This window comes from Oncorhynchus gorbuscha, unplaced genomic scaffold (genome assembly GCF_021184085.1).
Source record: "Oncorhynchus gorbuscha isolate QuinsamMale2020 ecotype Even-year unplaced genomic scaffold, OgorEven_v1.0 Un_scaffold_1187, whole genome shotgun sequence".
Taxonomy (NCBI): domain Eukaryota; kingdom Metazoa; phylum Chordata; class Actinopteri; order Salmoniformes; family Salmonidae; genus Oncorhynchus; species Oncorhynchus gorbuscha.
Genome location: NW_025746043.1, coordinates 141,743 through 156,099, shown reverse-complemented (window position 1 = coordinate 156,099; position 14,357 = coordinate 141,743). Strand labels below are relative to the sequence as shown.

The window sequence follows — 14,357 nt, the reverse complement described above, 5'->3', positions numbered from 1 at the left end:
GGTGAGCCATCACCGCGGCCTCTGCAATGGACTAGTCCACTCAGACAGGCAATGGACTAGTCCACTCAGACAGGCAATGGACTAGTCCACTCAGACAGGCAATGGACTAGTCCACTCAGACAGGCAATGGACTAGTCCACACAGACAGGCAATGGACTAGTCCACTCAGACAGGCAATGGACTAGTCCACTCAGACAGGCAATGGACTAGTCCACTCAGACAGGCAATGGACTAGTCCACTCAGACAGGCAATGGACTAGTCCACTCAGACAGGCAATGGACTAGTCCACTCAGACAGGCAATGGACTAGTCCACTCAGACAGGCAATGGACTAGTCCACTCAGACAGGCAATGGACTAGTCCACTCAGACAGGCAATGGACTAGTCCACTCAGACAGGCAATGGACTAGTCCACTCAGACAGGCAATGGACTAGTCCACTCAGACAGGCAATGGACTAGTCCACTCAGACAGGCAATGGACTAGTCCACTCAGACAATGGACTAGTCCACTCAGACAGGCAATGGACTAGTCCACTCAGACAGGCAATGGACTAGTCCACTCAGACAGGCAACGGACTAGTCCACTCAGACAGGCAATGGACTAGTCCACTCAGACAGGCAATGGACTAGTCCACTCAGACAGGCAATGGACTAGTCCACTCAGACAGGCAATGGACTAGTCCACTCAGACAGGCAATGGACTAGTCCACTCAGACAGGCAATGGACTAGTCCACTCAGACAGGCAACGGACTAGTCCACTCAGAGGCAATGGACTAGTCCACACAGACAGGCAATGGACTAGTCCACAACAGACAGGCAATGGACTAGTCCACTCAGACAGGCAATGGACTAGTCCACTCAGACAGGCAATGGACTAGTCCACTCAGACAGGCAATGGACTAGTCCACTCAGACAGGCAATGGACTAGTCCACTCAGACAGGCAATGGACTAGTCCACTCAGACAGGTGTGAATCTGACAGGTGTCTTGTGTGCCATACATTAATTTATTTATATATATATATGCCACTGCTCGACTAAAAACATATTGGTCGACCAACAGCCTATCGACCAATTGACTAAATTGGGTCAGCCTTAAAAGCTATTCAACAACCTCAGCCAAAAAGGGGTGCGAAAATGATGAGTCATATAATCACTCCACTCTCATCCACTATCACAAGGGTTAGTAACTACACAGACTCATTTCATATCATCCTCCACTCACTATCACAAGGGTTAGTAACTACACAGACTCATTTCATATCATCCTCCACTCACTATCACAAGGGTTAGTAACTACACAGACTCATTTCATATCATCCTCCACTCACTATCACAAGGGTTAGTAACTACACAGACTCATTTCATATCATCCTCCACTCACTATCACAAGGGTTAGTAACTACACAGACTCATTTCATATCATCCTCCACTCACTATCACAAGGGTTAGTAACTACACAGACTCATTTCATATCATCCTCCACTCACTATCACAAGGGTTAGTAACTACACAGACTCATTTCATATCATCCTCCACTCACTATCACAAGGGTTAGTAACTACACAGACTCATTTCATATCATCCTCCACTCACTATCACAAGGGTTAGTAACTACACAGACTCATTTCATAGAACTTTAAAACACTGGCAGTTTGTCTACTTCACCTCTTTAGTCTCCTCTCTGATCACTCCAGACAGACCAGTCATTCAGGGATATGTGTTGTCAAAACTACAGAATTAAACCTATTAATAGACTGGGTCAAAACGTATGGCGGTCTATTACTCCTGCTCTTACCATCAGAAACAGATGTCCCAACCTTCTCCTCCTCATCTTCATCTTTAATGTTGACATTCAGCTCCAGTGTTTGACTGCAGTCTTCCAGCTTCACTGATGCCATCTCTGGATCCTGCAGAGCAAACTGGGCTCCACTGTCACAATCAGGACCCAGTGACTGTAGGTTTGGACTCAGTGTGGAAGGAGAGGCAGGCTGGGTTTGTCCTCACTGTTGATGTTACTGGCCTCAGACTTAATCTGAGTCGGTCTGTAGTAATAAAGACAAACGGACACAAAAGTTATTTTCTTGACAGTTCTGCCACTTTATTCTGTAAAAATATTTTCTATTTTTTTCTTGTTCAATTATCTAATGTTCAGTAGATCAGGTAGCTAATCCCTGACAAAACATTCATTCACATTAGACACAAAGTACACATTTTAAATTGTACAACATAAGTGCACTTAATCTTTCGTAGATTTCCTAAATTCACATAAATGCATAAATGACTCAAAAAACATTTAGTACAAGATCGCAGTAAGTTACTTTCCGAATACACTGTAAGGAATTAGCCACTCGTTCTTATTCTGAGAAATAAGGTTGGCCACTTGATTTCAACATCTGAACAAAGTGGACAGGCTAACATGCTTTTCAAACAGTTGGAGACAGAAGGGTGTGTTCATAACAATTCAACTGTTCAACCTTGTTAGCAAATAGATCCAAGTTGGCTGAACTTGAAATATAAAGATTAGCTGGCTAGTCACTAGCATGTGGGCTTGAGAGATTGTTGATGAGACGTGTTAATATTCTGTAGCCTAATGCCTGCTACAAGAAGTCATTGTTAGTGAATGTGCATTATGCTTGGTTCTAGTTACATTTGTAACAAAAAAAGGGCATTTTCATAGACTTGAAAGCCAGATCAGTGATAATTGCAAAAAACAACAAAAACCAGGTTAAACCATCTTGATAAAACAATACAATGATTAGTGGGTGTCATGGTTGTGGAAGGTTTATATTTAGCCTCGGTATAACTTCACAAGCCCTGAATTCATTAGATTATTGACTGTTAGAAATGCAGTGGATTCAACCTTTAATTGTACAACGCTTATTTAGAGAAAAACTAAATGTAGATATCTCGAATCGCCCAGAAGTTTGAAAAACTGAAGATACAGCTGTATGATATTTAGTCCACATCGCCCAGCCCCAATGGAGTACATTAGAGTAAAGTACAATACTTTATACTGTACTATACTCTGTACTGTTGTACTCTACTGTACTGAATTAAACTTTACTTTCCTGTACTCTGCTGTAGTTCTTTCCAATCTTGTGAAATATTAGCTGTTTCCAAAAACTTGTCCAGTAACTTTTTTGTCGACTTTTAGAAAACATTTGCATAGAAAACAGATCTGACAATTGCCAGCTAGGTTGTTTCCATTTAACAATCTTGTGTTGATAAAAACAGCTGTACTTAATGATGCAACCCGTACCGTCAAAATGATCCCACAAACATTATTATATATATATATTTTCTAACACTTTCTATCCTCAAATGCAATTTTTTTTGAGCTTTTGAACATTTCTCCTGCCGTCCAAGTCAAAAAATGACATCCAAAAGACGTCGGTCTGTGTTTACTGGGGTGTATCCTACAGTGTCGGTCTATAACTTTATGAATGTCCATCCATGTGGAAGGCCTAGGGTTTGTAAAACAGTCAGTTGCATTGGCTTTATTAGTCCTGGTTCCTGTGATTAATCATTTTGGCTATTTAAGCTCTGAATAGGCCCATCAGCTACCCAACTTTATCAGGAGTTATCCTGAACCTATTGGCAATGAGAATCAACTCTTATCAGGAGTTATCCTGAACCTATTGGTAATGAGAATCAACTCTATCAGGAGTTATCCTGAACTGATTGGCAATGAGAATCAACTCTATCAGGAGTTATCCTGAACCTATTGGTAATGAGAATCAACTCTATCAGGAGTTATCCTGAACCTATTGGTAATGAGAATCAACTCTATCAGGAGTTATCCTGAACCTATTGGTAATGAGAATCAACTCTATCAGGAGTTATCCTGAGCTGATTGGCAATGAGAATCAACTCTATCAGGACTTATCCTGAACCTATTGGTAATGAGAATCAACTCTATCAGGAGTTATCCTGAGCTGATTGGTAATGAGAATCAATGTGTTTAACACAGCGGGAAATGCAGAAGTTATTATTTTTTGCTGTGATCATCTCGTCAAAAATGCACAGAGAGAAACTTGAAACCACTGATTATCATGACAATTTAGCTGACGGGGTTCAACGGGGTTCAATTTAGCTGACGGGGATATCCCTCTAGTGGTGTGGGGGCTGTGCTTTGGCGAAGTGGGTGGGGTTATATCCTTCCTGTTTGGCCCTGTCCGGGGGTGTCCTCTGACCCCTCCTGTCTCCGCCTCCAGTATTTATGCTGCAGTAGTTTGTGTCGGGGGGCTAGGGTCAGTTTGTTATATCTGGAGTACTTCTCCTGTCCTATTCGGTGTCCTGTGTGAATTTAAGTGTGCTCTCTCTAATTCTCTCTCTCTCTCGGAGGACTTGAGCCCTAGGACCATGCCTCAGGACTACCTGACATGATGACTCCTTGCTGTCCCCAGTCCACCTGGCCGTGCTGCTGCTCCAGTTTCAACTGTTCTGCCTTATTATTATTGGACCATGCTGGTCATTTATGAACATTTGAACATCTTGGCCATGTTCTGTTATAATCTCCACCCGGCACAGCCAGAAGAGGACTGGCCACCCCACATAGCCTGGTTCCTCTCTAGGTTTCTTCCTAGGTTTTGGCCTTTCTAGGGAGTTTTTCCTAGCCACCGTGCTTCTACACCTGCATTGCTTGCTGTTTGGGGTTTTAGGCTGGGTATCTGTACAGCACTTTGAGATATCAGCTGATGTACGAAGGGCTATATAAATACATTTGATTTGATTTGTGTAAACTCTACATAGTTGTGTTCTGTGGGTTTCACTGAGTAGACTGAACAATCCATAGGTAAGACTGTAGAGTGCAATATGAATGTCCAACACAAACAAAAGACCCTCCATACTCAACTGGTGGACCTCGGTCCAGATCCAGACTGGGTCACGGACTACGGCCCGGATCCAGACTGGGTCAATACGGACCACGGCCCGGATCCAGACTGGGTCAATACGGACCACAGAACCCAAAATATATATAATAATACTTTTTTGGTTGCAAAAAAAATGCTGCCCCATTGCAAAATGTATAGAATTGAGTGATATTACATTTAAACCTGCCAACAAGAGGGTTGTGAAGATTTTGTGGTTGCAAGTTGGGAGTTTGTTACTACGCCAATAAATGACAATATCCATCTGGACCTTTGCCACCTAGGAAACTTGTGTGACTGGACCTTCTCAAATAGTACTGGAGAACCCCTGTAATAGACTGACTGGGAAGGTGATTTTTGAGTCAAAGTCCTGCAATAAGAGCTAAGACATTAATATGTGTTAACTCTTGGTAATTGTTTTCTGTGGGTATCACCCGTTTCCTGGGTGCACAAACCAACCAGTTTCACAAGTACATATAAAAATGACCCCAATGCAATTATATGGTCTAATACATCCACAGTGGGATTTCAAACGTTGTGTTCGGTCTATTTTCAAATTAATTAATTATTGTAATTCATTTTAAATTAAGTTACATTCCAAACATGTTTAGCGTTTCTAGTCCAAATATGACACGATTCCATTCATTTTAATCATTTTCAATGAGAGCGAAACGCAAATTCCACTATTGTAGCTATCTTCACATACGTAGGGACAAGCGGGGAGGACGGAGACGTTGGCCACAATCAGATATAAATGTATTATGTAGAACAAACATGCCTCTGATTTTAAGGAATCATGTCAGTTCTATTCAGAGAATTTATATCTGCAACTTTCCACAACGTTTTTGTACTGAACATCCCCAGGCGAAACACACCGAGCTGTATACGAACAATGAAAGCCTTACAATTGAAAACGTGTGGTGCACACCACGCTGTGTGCTTGTAAAACATTTGTTATCACGTTCTTCACTCACTCGGTTTGACATAACCACAAAACCTTTCCCAAACGTGGTAATATATTGACGGATTTGTTTTTTTAACATGTTATGACGTTCTTTCGATATTAGTGCTATTACATACCTGTAGAAACAACGATAAACGGACAGCACAGTTCTGGCCTTTTCTTTATTCCAAAGAATGGTGGGCGCCAACCCGGAACTTCCTGTCCCCCCCTCCACTACCACAGTGCAACAGCGACATTATTGGACTGATGGACTAACTACTACTAAACCATGTAGAATATAAAAGTGAGATTGATTATCTCGACAAATAAACCTTGTTTTAAAAAACTAAAGTGTTGTCTGTTTTAATGTCTAAGTTTTTCAACTCATTACATATGTATTGTAGAAGGTCTCTGTGGAAGGCCAAGAAGATCATCAAGAACCTCAGCCACCAGAGACACTCTGCTACCATCAGGCGGAGACGGTTCAGGAGCATAAAAGCTGGTACCAAGAGAATGAAACTGCTTCTATCTCCAGGCCATAAGACTGTTAAACAGTCATCACTGATTTGATTGAGATAATATTGGTGAATAGCAAATTGGCTTGTCCCAATGTGTCGAGATGTCGTGACATGCTCATTTCAACTTCCTGTCCTCCTTGGCTTCAGAAACAAACTAAATATGTCACTTGAAACATTGTTTATTGTAATTTATTATACAAAAGTTTGACCAGCATAAATTCATATGCAAACTTTATTTTTCATTGGCAGATCAATTTAGTTGGCTTGAATATGGTTTTCCCAAACACATTAATTATCAATGACTAACATAATACATCTAGTTTTGAAAAGACAATTTAATAAATATATGACGTCGTTTCATAGCCTGTTTATCATTAAAGAAATAGTCAGTTAGTAGTAAAGAATGATCCCAAACTAGTGGTGAAAACTGATCATCACACCATCTCTATCTGATACATGTTGTCTACTAGCTCATTCCCACAGAAAACTGCAGAGGGAAGCAGCACCAAAGCACCCTCACACCATCACGCCTCCTCCTCCATGCTTTACGGTGGGAAATACACACGTGGAGATCATCTGTTCACCTACACCACGTATCACAAAGACACAGCGTTTGGAACCAAAAATATCCAATTTGGACTCGAGACCAAAGGACAAATTTCCACCGGTCTAATGAACATTGGTCATGTTTCTTGACCCAAGCAAGTCTCTTCTTCTTATTGGTGTCCTTTAGTTATTGGTGTCCTTTAGTACTGGTTTCTTTGCAGCAATTTGACCATGAAGCCTGATTCACACAGTCTGCAATGAACAGTTGATGTTGAGATGTGTCTGTTACTTGAACTCTGTGAAGCATTTATTTGGGTTGCAATTTCTGAGACTGGTAACTCTAATGAACTTATCCTCTGCAGTAGAGGTAACTCTGGGTCTTCCTTTCCTGTGGCGGTCAAAACGCTTGATGGTTTTGCGACTGCACTTGAAGAAACTTTCAAAGTTCTTGGCATTTTCAGTATTGACTGACCTTCATGTCTTAAGGTAATGATGGACTGTCATTTCTCTTTGCTTATTTGAGCTGTTCTTGCCATAATATGGTATTTAACCAAATAGGGCTATCTTCTGTATAGGCATATTGATTGAGGGATCAATATCTTGTCACAACACAACTAATTGGCTCAAACGCATTAAGAAGGAAAGAAATTCCACAAATTAACTTTTAAGAAGGCTCACCTGTTAATTGAAATGAATTCCAGGTGACTACCTCATGAAGCTGGTTGAGATAATGCCAAGAGTGTGCAAAGCTGTCATCAAGGCAAATGGTGGCTATTTGAAGAATCTCAATTTTGATTTGTTTAACACTTTTTTGTTACTACATGATTCCATGTGTGTTATTTCATAGTTTTGATGTCTTCACTATTATTCTACAATGTAGAAAATAGTAAAAATAAAGAAAAACCCTTGAATGAGTAGGTGTTATAAAACGTTTGACCAGTAGTGTGTATATATATATTTATATGTATATATATATATATATATTTTTTTTTTTTATATATGTATATATATATATTTGTATGCGGCTTTATTAACTCAATGTTTTTTTACATTGTTTGCAAACTGATACGTGACACGTATTAATGCCAAAATAACCTTTTATTTTTTTAGTTAAACAGGTGGGGCTCAAAACAGGCTCTGTTCCACCTGCACTGAATGAAGCGTTGTTGGAGAATAATCAGAATTAGTTGGTAACATAGGTAAGATGTTTTATATTCATCATATGTTTATAATTCACTTCTCATCAGAATGTGTTTGTATAATACTGTGGCGGGGTTGCAGTATCTGTTCTGTCAAGACTAAGTTACTTGGGCCGGAGAGAGGGGTTGAGGTCAAGCGTAGATCTCTTGGCTCCACAATCTCTGTGTGCCAGTAAATGTCTCTCTGTGATCTTGTCAAGATAGAATGGATTTGATATATGCCTGTTGATATGGAGGATTGGTTTATGGTTCTGAGTTTGAGAAAAGAACATAGTTTAGGAGACAAAGCTGAACAATAAATTATGCCAATGCTTTCTGGCTATGTGTCTTTACGATAAAGGATCTCAATTGCAATGTGTAAGGGACTCTCAGAGAATTCATTGATAGACACTGAATTAATCTGAGAGTCACAGGGTTGTGATGGAGCTCATATAATTAAAGATGGACTTTGTGATAACTAACTCTGACTTGTGTGTGGTTTGCTCTCATGATTTGGTAAATACAGAAAATTTCCACGACAGCGTCACCACTGCCCTAAATCTATCATCACTGCGCTTTCAACCATATAAAAGCACAACAAAGTCCAAATGGGAAAACAATGTTAGATATTTAGTTTATTTATCCAACAACAATGTGTTCTCACTGCTTTAGTTGAGTTTGCATTAATCGTACATGGTGCAAGTGGTAAACGCTGTTCAATAAGGTTCTGACTGATTATTACAACAATTATGAAGATTTCACAGACATATAACCTGCTGTCCTGAGCAAGAATGTTTTGTTTAAGAACATAACATAAGAACATTATAGTTACAGTCACCACAAAATATGTCCATGGATGTTTTATTTGTTTAAAGGTTGAATAAATACTTTTACATTAGTTTGTAAGACAACCAAAAAAGTCAAAAGTGAAGGTTAGTACATGATTCCATGTGTGTTATTTAATAGTTTTGATGTCTTCACTATTCTACAATGTAGAAAATAGTACAAATAAATATCAATTTGAGTTAATAAAGCCGCATACAAACATGGTCTCTTTTTTGCTTTCTTGAGTAAGGCAGCTCCAAAATACAGGTGTTTCAGCCCAGATCAGTGCTTTCTGTGGTGGTGGGGTAGCCAGTGGAGAATACAGGGCGTAGGGGTTGATAATGTTCTCTAGTTGAGCCGTGATTGGCTCAATGTTCTGTCACTCATGGGGACAAAACGTCACCGCAAAATCTATGGGTAGAGCTCAAAAATTTTAGGCCCTTGGGTGCTGGCATAGACTCACATTATAAATGGCCACCCAAGAAATCTCAAGGTCAGATAAAATGACGTCAAATCACGTGCGCTGCCCTATGAGACCCCTGATCACAGCCGGTTGTGACCCAGCCCAGGATCGAACCAGGATCTGTAGAGAAGAGAAATTATAGATAAAACGTATATTGGTGCTCAGTGCTCAGTTGGAAACTGTAAATTCAACAATGAGTGCCAAGGCGCCACTGCAGCCCCGGGATCAATCCAAGGCTGTATCACATGACCCATGAGGCGCACAATTGGTCCAGCATCGTCCAAGTTAGGGAGGGTTTGGCTGGCTGGGATGTCTTTGTCTCATGGTGCTCCAGCGACCCCTTGTGTGGCGGGCCGGGCGACTGCAAGCTGACTTTGGTCATCAGTTCAACGGTGTTTCCTCCAACACATTGGTGCGGCTTGGCTCTTGAGTTAAACGAGCAGTGTGGCTCTCGACCTTTGCCAAGTCCGTAGGGGAGTTGCAGCAATGAGAAAAAATCGTAACTACCAATTGGATATCACAAAAAGGAGGTAACGCCAGGGGCCAGAAGAGTTTGAATACATTGGCCATAATGTCAATCCAGCATGACTTCTGTTGCATTCAAAACAACTGGAAAGTCAGAACTGGGAAATCTCAGACTTCAGTGAGTTCAAGACAACTGGGAACTCGGATAAAACTCCAACTGGTGAAAATACAGAACAAAAAAACATTTTGAACGGTCATCCAACTCTGAATTCCAAGTTGGGAACTCGGGCTTCTTTCTAGAGCACACAAGAAGGACCGCCGCATAACCTTCCTGTTCAAGTGAACACAGCACAACAAGGTGAGTCCAAAATGTCTTGAATGCTGCTGCATAAATTATGTAATATGCCAGGGAGATGTGTATACTGTAGCTAAGAAAGTAATACTAAGTGTATGTTGTGTAGTAAGATGTTAGTAGCCCCTGTGCCTCACCCTATTTTCAACACAATTGGCTGGAAGACCTCAATGATTCAGGAAACTTTGATTCCCCAGCACTAGAAACAATTAACAAAAAACCTGATGTTTTCAAAATAAATGTACTTACAAAATGTTTCATTGTGTGTGGTCACTGAATGCACACCCAATGTTTTGCAGCATGGTGAATGGGTGTGGTCACTAAGTATACATTCTTCTTCTATGGTGTTTATTGGTAGTGTGCAAACCAACATTAACTGTACATCACTGCCACATTCTGGGCTGGAGTGTAATAGAGACATGTGGTTCTGTCCTGGTGACATCACCGGGTCAGAGAGAACTCCTGACTGTAGTCATACAAAAACACTCCAGGCACTCAGCCCATAAGAACCATTCATACTGTCAGATCTAATATGAAGAACTGAATACAACCATAAGAACCAGTACACATTCATGTACAATTGAATGTTTTTTTAAATTGTTTATTATTATTTATTTAGTAAATCGGCAGATCAGTTAAGTTGCAGCTATCTAAACATATTCATCATCAATGACAAAAATAGCTAATCTAGTTTTAAAGTGCAACTGAATAAACAAATGTAGTTGTTTCATAACCTGTATTTAATTAAACAATTAGTTGTTTAGTAAATCAAATAATCCCCCCCAAACTAGTGGTGAAAACTGATCATCACACCAGGTCTATCTGATACATGTTGTGTCTACCAGCTCATTACCACAGAGACCTGATCATCACACCATCTCTATCTGATACATGCTGTGTCTACCAGCTCATTACCACAGAGACCTGATCATCACACCATCTCTATCTGATACATGTTGTGTCTACCAGCTCATTACCACAGAGACCTGATCATCACACCATCTCTATCTGATACATGTTGTGTCTACCAGCTCATTACCACAGAGACCTGATCATCACACCATCTCTATCTGATACATGCTGTGTCTACCAGCTCATTACCACAGAGACCTGATCATCACACCATCTCTATCTGATACATGTTGTGTCTACCAGCTCATTACCACAGAGACCTGATCATCACACCATCTCTATCTGATACATGTTGTCTACCAGCTCATTACCACAGAGACCTGATCATCACACCATCTCTATCTGATACATGCTGTCTACCAGCTCATTACCACAGAGACCTGATCATCACACCATCTCTATCTGATACATGCTGTCTACCAGCTCATTACCACAGAGACCTGATCATCACACCATCTCTATCTGATACATGCTGTCTACCAGCTCATTACCACAGAGACCTGATCATCACACCATCTCTATCTGATACATGCTGTCTACCAGCTCATTACCACAGAGAACTGATCATCACACCATCTCTATCTGATACATGTTGTGTCTACCAGCTCATTACCACAGAGACCTGATCATCACACCATCTCTATCTGATACATGTTGTCTACCAGCTCATTACCACAGAGACCTGATCATCACACCATCTCTATCTGATACATGCTGTCTACCAGCTCATTACCACAGAGACCTGATCATCACACCATCTCTATCTGATACATGTTGTGTCTGCCAGCTCATTACCACAGAGACCTGATCATCACACCATCTCTATCTGATACATGTAGTGTCTACCAGCTCATTACCACAGAGACCTGATCATCACACCATCTCTATCTGATACATGTTGTCTACCAGCTCATTACCACAGAGAACTGATCATCACACCGTCTCTATCTGATACATGTTGTGTCTACCAGCTCATTACCACAGAGACCTGATCATCACACCATCTCTATCTGATACATGTTGTGTCTACCAGCTCATTACCACAGAGAACTGATCATCACACCGTCTCTATCTGATACATGTTGTGTCTACCAGCTCATTACACCATCTCTATCTGATACATGTAGTGTCTGCCAGTTCATTACCACAGAGAACTGATCATCACACCATCTCTATCTGATACATGTAGTGTCTGCCAGCTCATTCCCACAGAAAACTGCAGAGGGAAGCAGCACCACCCAGTCAACCAGCCTCAGAGGGTATTCCACCCTAAGGGCAAATCCAAGGTCATTCAATATCTTTACAGTAGAAGCTAACAAAACACACCAAAACTGACAAGATGCTCACTGATCAGTAGAGTAAAGAGAGGCTAAAATTATATAACGCTCCCTTTTCTCACAGTGAGAAACAACAGGAATACAATAGAGTATACTATGATTTCTGGAGAATTAAGTGATGTAATGACTTTAATTTTAGCTGGTCTGGGAGAACTGATAATGCTTCTCTCCTTTATGTATACGTTGGTGTGTTGTTAAGGTATACAATCTGGAGAAACTCTTCCCACAGTCAGAGCAGTAGTAAGGCTTCTCTCCTGTGTGTGCTCTTTTATGAACTTTTACATCAGTTGATGTTGTGAAGCACTTACCACAATCAGAGCAGGAGTAAGGCTTCTCTCCGTTATGTATAAGTTGGTGTGTTTTTAAGTTACCCAGTTGGGAGAAACTCTTCCCACACTCAGAGCAGCAATAAGGCTTCTCTCCTGTATGTATTCGCTGGTGGCATTTTAAAATATCCAATCGGATGAAACTCTTCCCACAGTCAGGGCAGGAGTAAGGCTTCTCGCCTGTATGTATTCGCTGGTGACATTTTAAGTGGTTCTGTTGAGAGAAACTCTTCCCACAGTCAGAGCAGCAGTAAGGCTTCTCTCCAGTATGAATATGTTGGTGTTTTTGTAAATGGATCTGTTGAGAGAACCTCTTCCCACAGTCAGAGCAGGAGTAAGGCTTCTCTCCAGTGTGCACTCTCTGATGAATTGTCAGAGTTCCTGATGTTGTGAAGCTTTTCCCACAGTCAGTACAGAAATACGGATCATTTCCTGTATGTATACGTTCATGCGTTTTTAAGGTATCCAATCGGGAGAAAGTCTTCCCACAGTCAGAGCAGGAATACGGATTCTCGCCAGTGTGTATTTTTAGGTGTATTTTTAGCTTTGATAGAATTGGGAAAATCTCCTCACAATGTGGGCAGTGGTGAGACCTCTTAGCTCTGTGATCTTCCGGCTGTTGCTCTCTGGATGTAGAGAATGTCTCAACATGGTGTCCTGTGTGAAGAACATCAGAAGAACCAGTCAGTTGGTGTGATATACATGTCAATCAATTGTATATGATGAAGCCCTTTTTACGTCTGCAGTTGTCAGAAAGTGCTTTACAAAAACCCAAAGAGCAAGCAATGCAGATGTAGAAGCACAGCAGCCAGGAAAAACTCCCTAGAAGTCAGGAACCTAGAAAGAAACAGAGAGGAACCAGAAGGGGCCAGTCCTCTTCTGTCTGTACCGGGTGACATATGTATTCATATCAGTAGGCTGGTACTGTATGTATTCATATCAGTAGGCTGGTACTGTACGTATTCATATCAACAGGCTGGTACTGTATGTATTCATACCAGCAGGCTGGTAGTGTATGTATTCATATCAGTAGGCTGGTACTGTATGTATTCATATCAGTAGGCTGGTACTGTATGTATTCATATCAGTAGGCTGTACAATACTGGGGAATAAAACTATTCTAAAAGTGGATAAGAGATGAAAGCTAAAAAGGGGCGTGTCATCCTCCAATCAGCATCACAAGGGTTCGTAACTACAGACTTATTTCATATCATCCTCCAATCAGCATCACAAGGGTTCGTAACTACAGACTTATTTCATATCATCCTCCAATCAGCATCACAAGGGTTCGTAACTACAGACTTATTTCATATCATCCTCCAATCAGCATCACAAGGGTTCGTAACTACAGACTTATTTCATATCATCCTCCAATCAGCATCACAAGGGTTCGTAACTACAGACTTATTTCATAGAACTTTAAAACACTGGCAGTTTGTCTACTTCACTTCTTTAGTCTCCTCTCTGATCACTCCAGACAGCTCAATGAATAAAACACTCCCTTTACTAGTGTTAAACCAGGCAAGTGTCAGTAGCATGAAATAACATCTACCTTCTCATTGAAACAGTTTATCATGAAACAGTTCTACTGCAACGTTTCATTCACAGTGGGAAGTTG

The 14,357-nt window shown here is 40.9% G+C and overlaps 1 protein-coding gene across 1 annotated transcript in view; it reads right to left on the bottom strand.

The window, feature by feature from the left end:
- The window catches only part of LOC124021733 (zinc finger protein 585A-like), a 42,868-nt gene that overhangs the window by 22,850 nt on the left and 5,661 nt on the right, over positions 1-14,357 (bottom strand). The window contains exons 3-4 of the mRNA XM_046336864.1: positions 12,552-13,396; positions 1,799-1,880 (exon numbers count right to left, since the gene is read on the bottom strand). Coding sequence (XP_046192820.1) covers positions 1,799-1,880; positions 12,552-13,396 — 927 coding nt within the window. The remainder of the gene's footprint in view (positions 1-1,798; positions 1,881-12,551; positions 13,397-14,357) is intronic.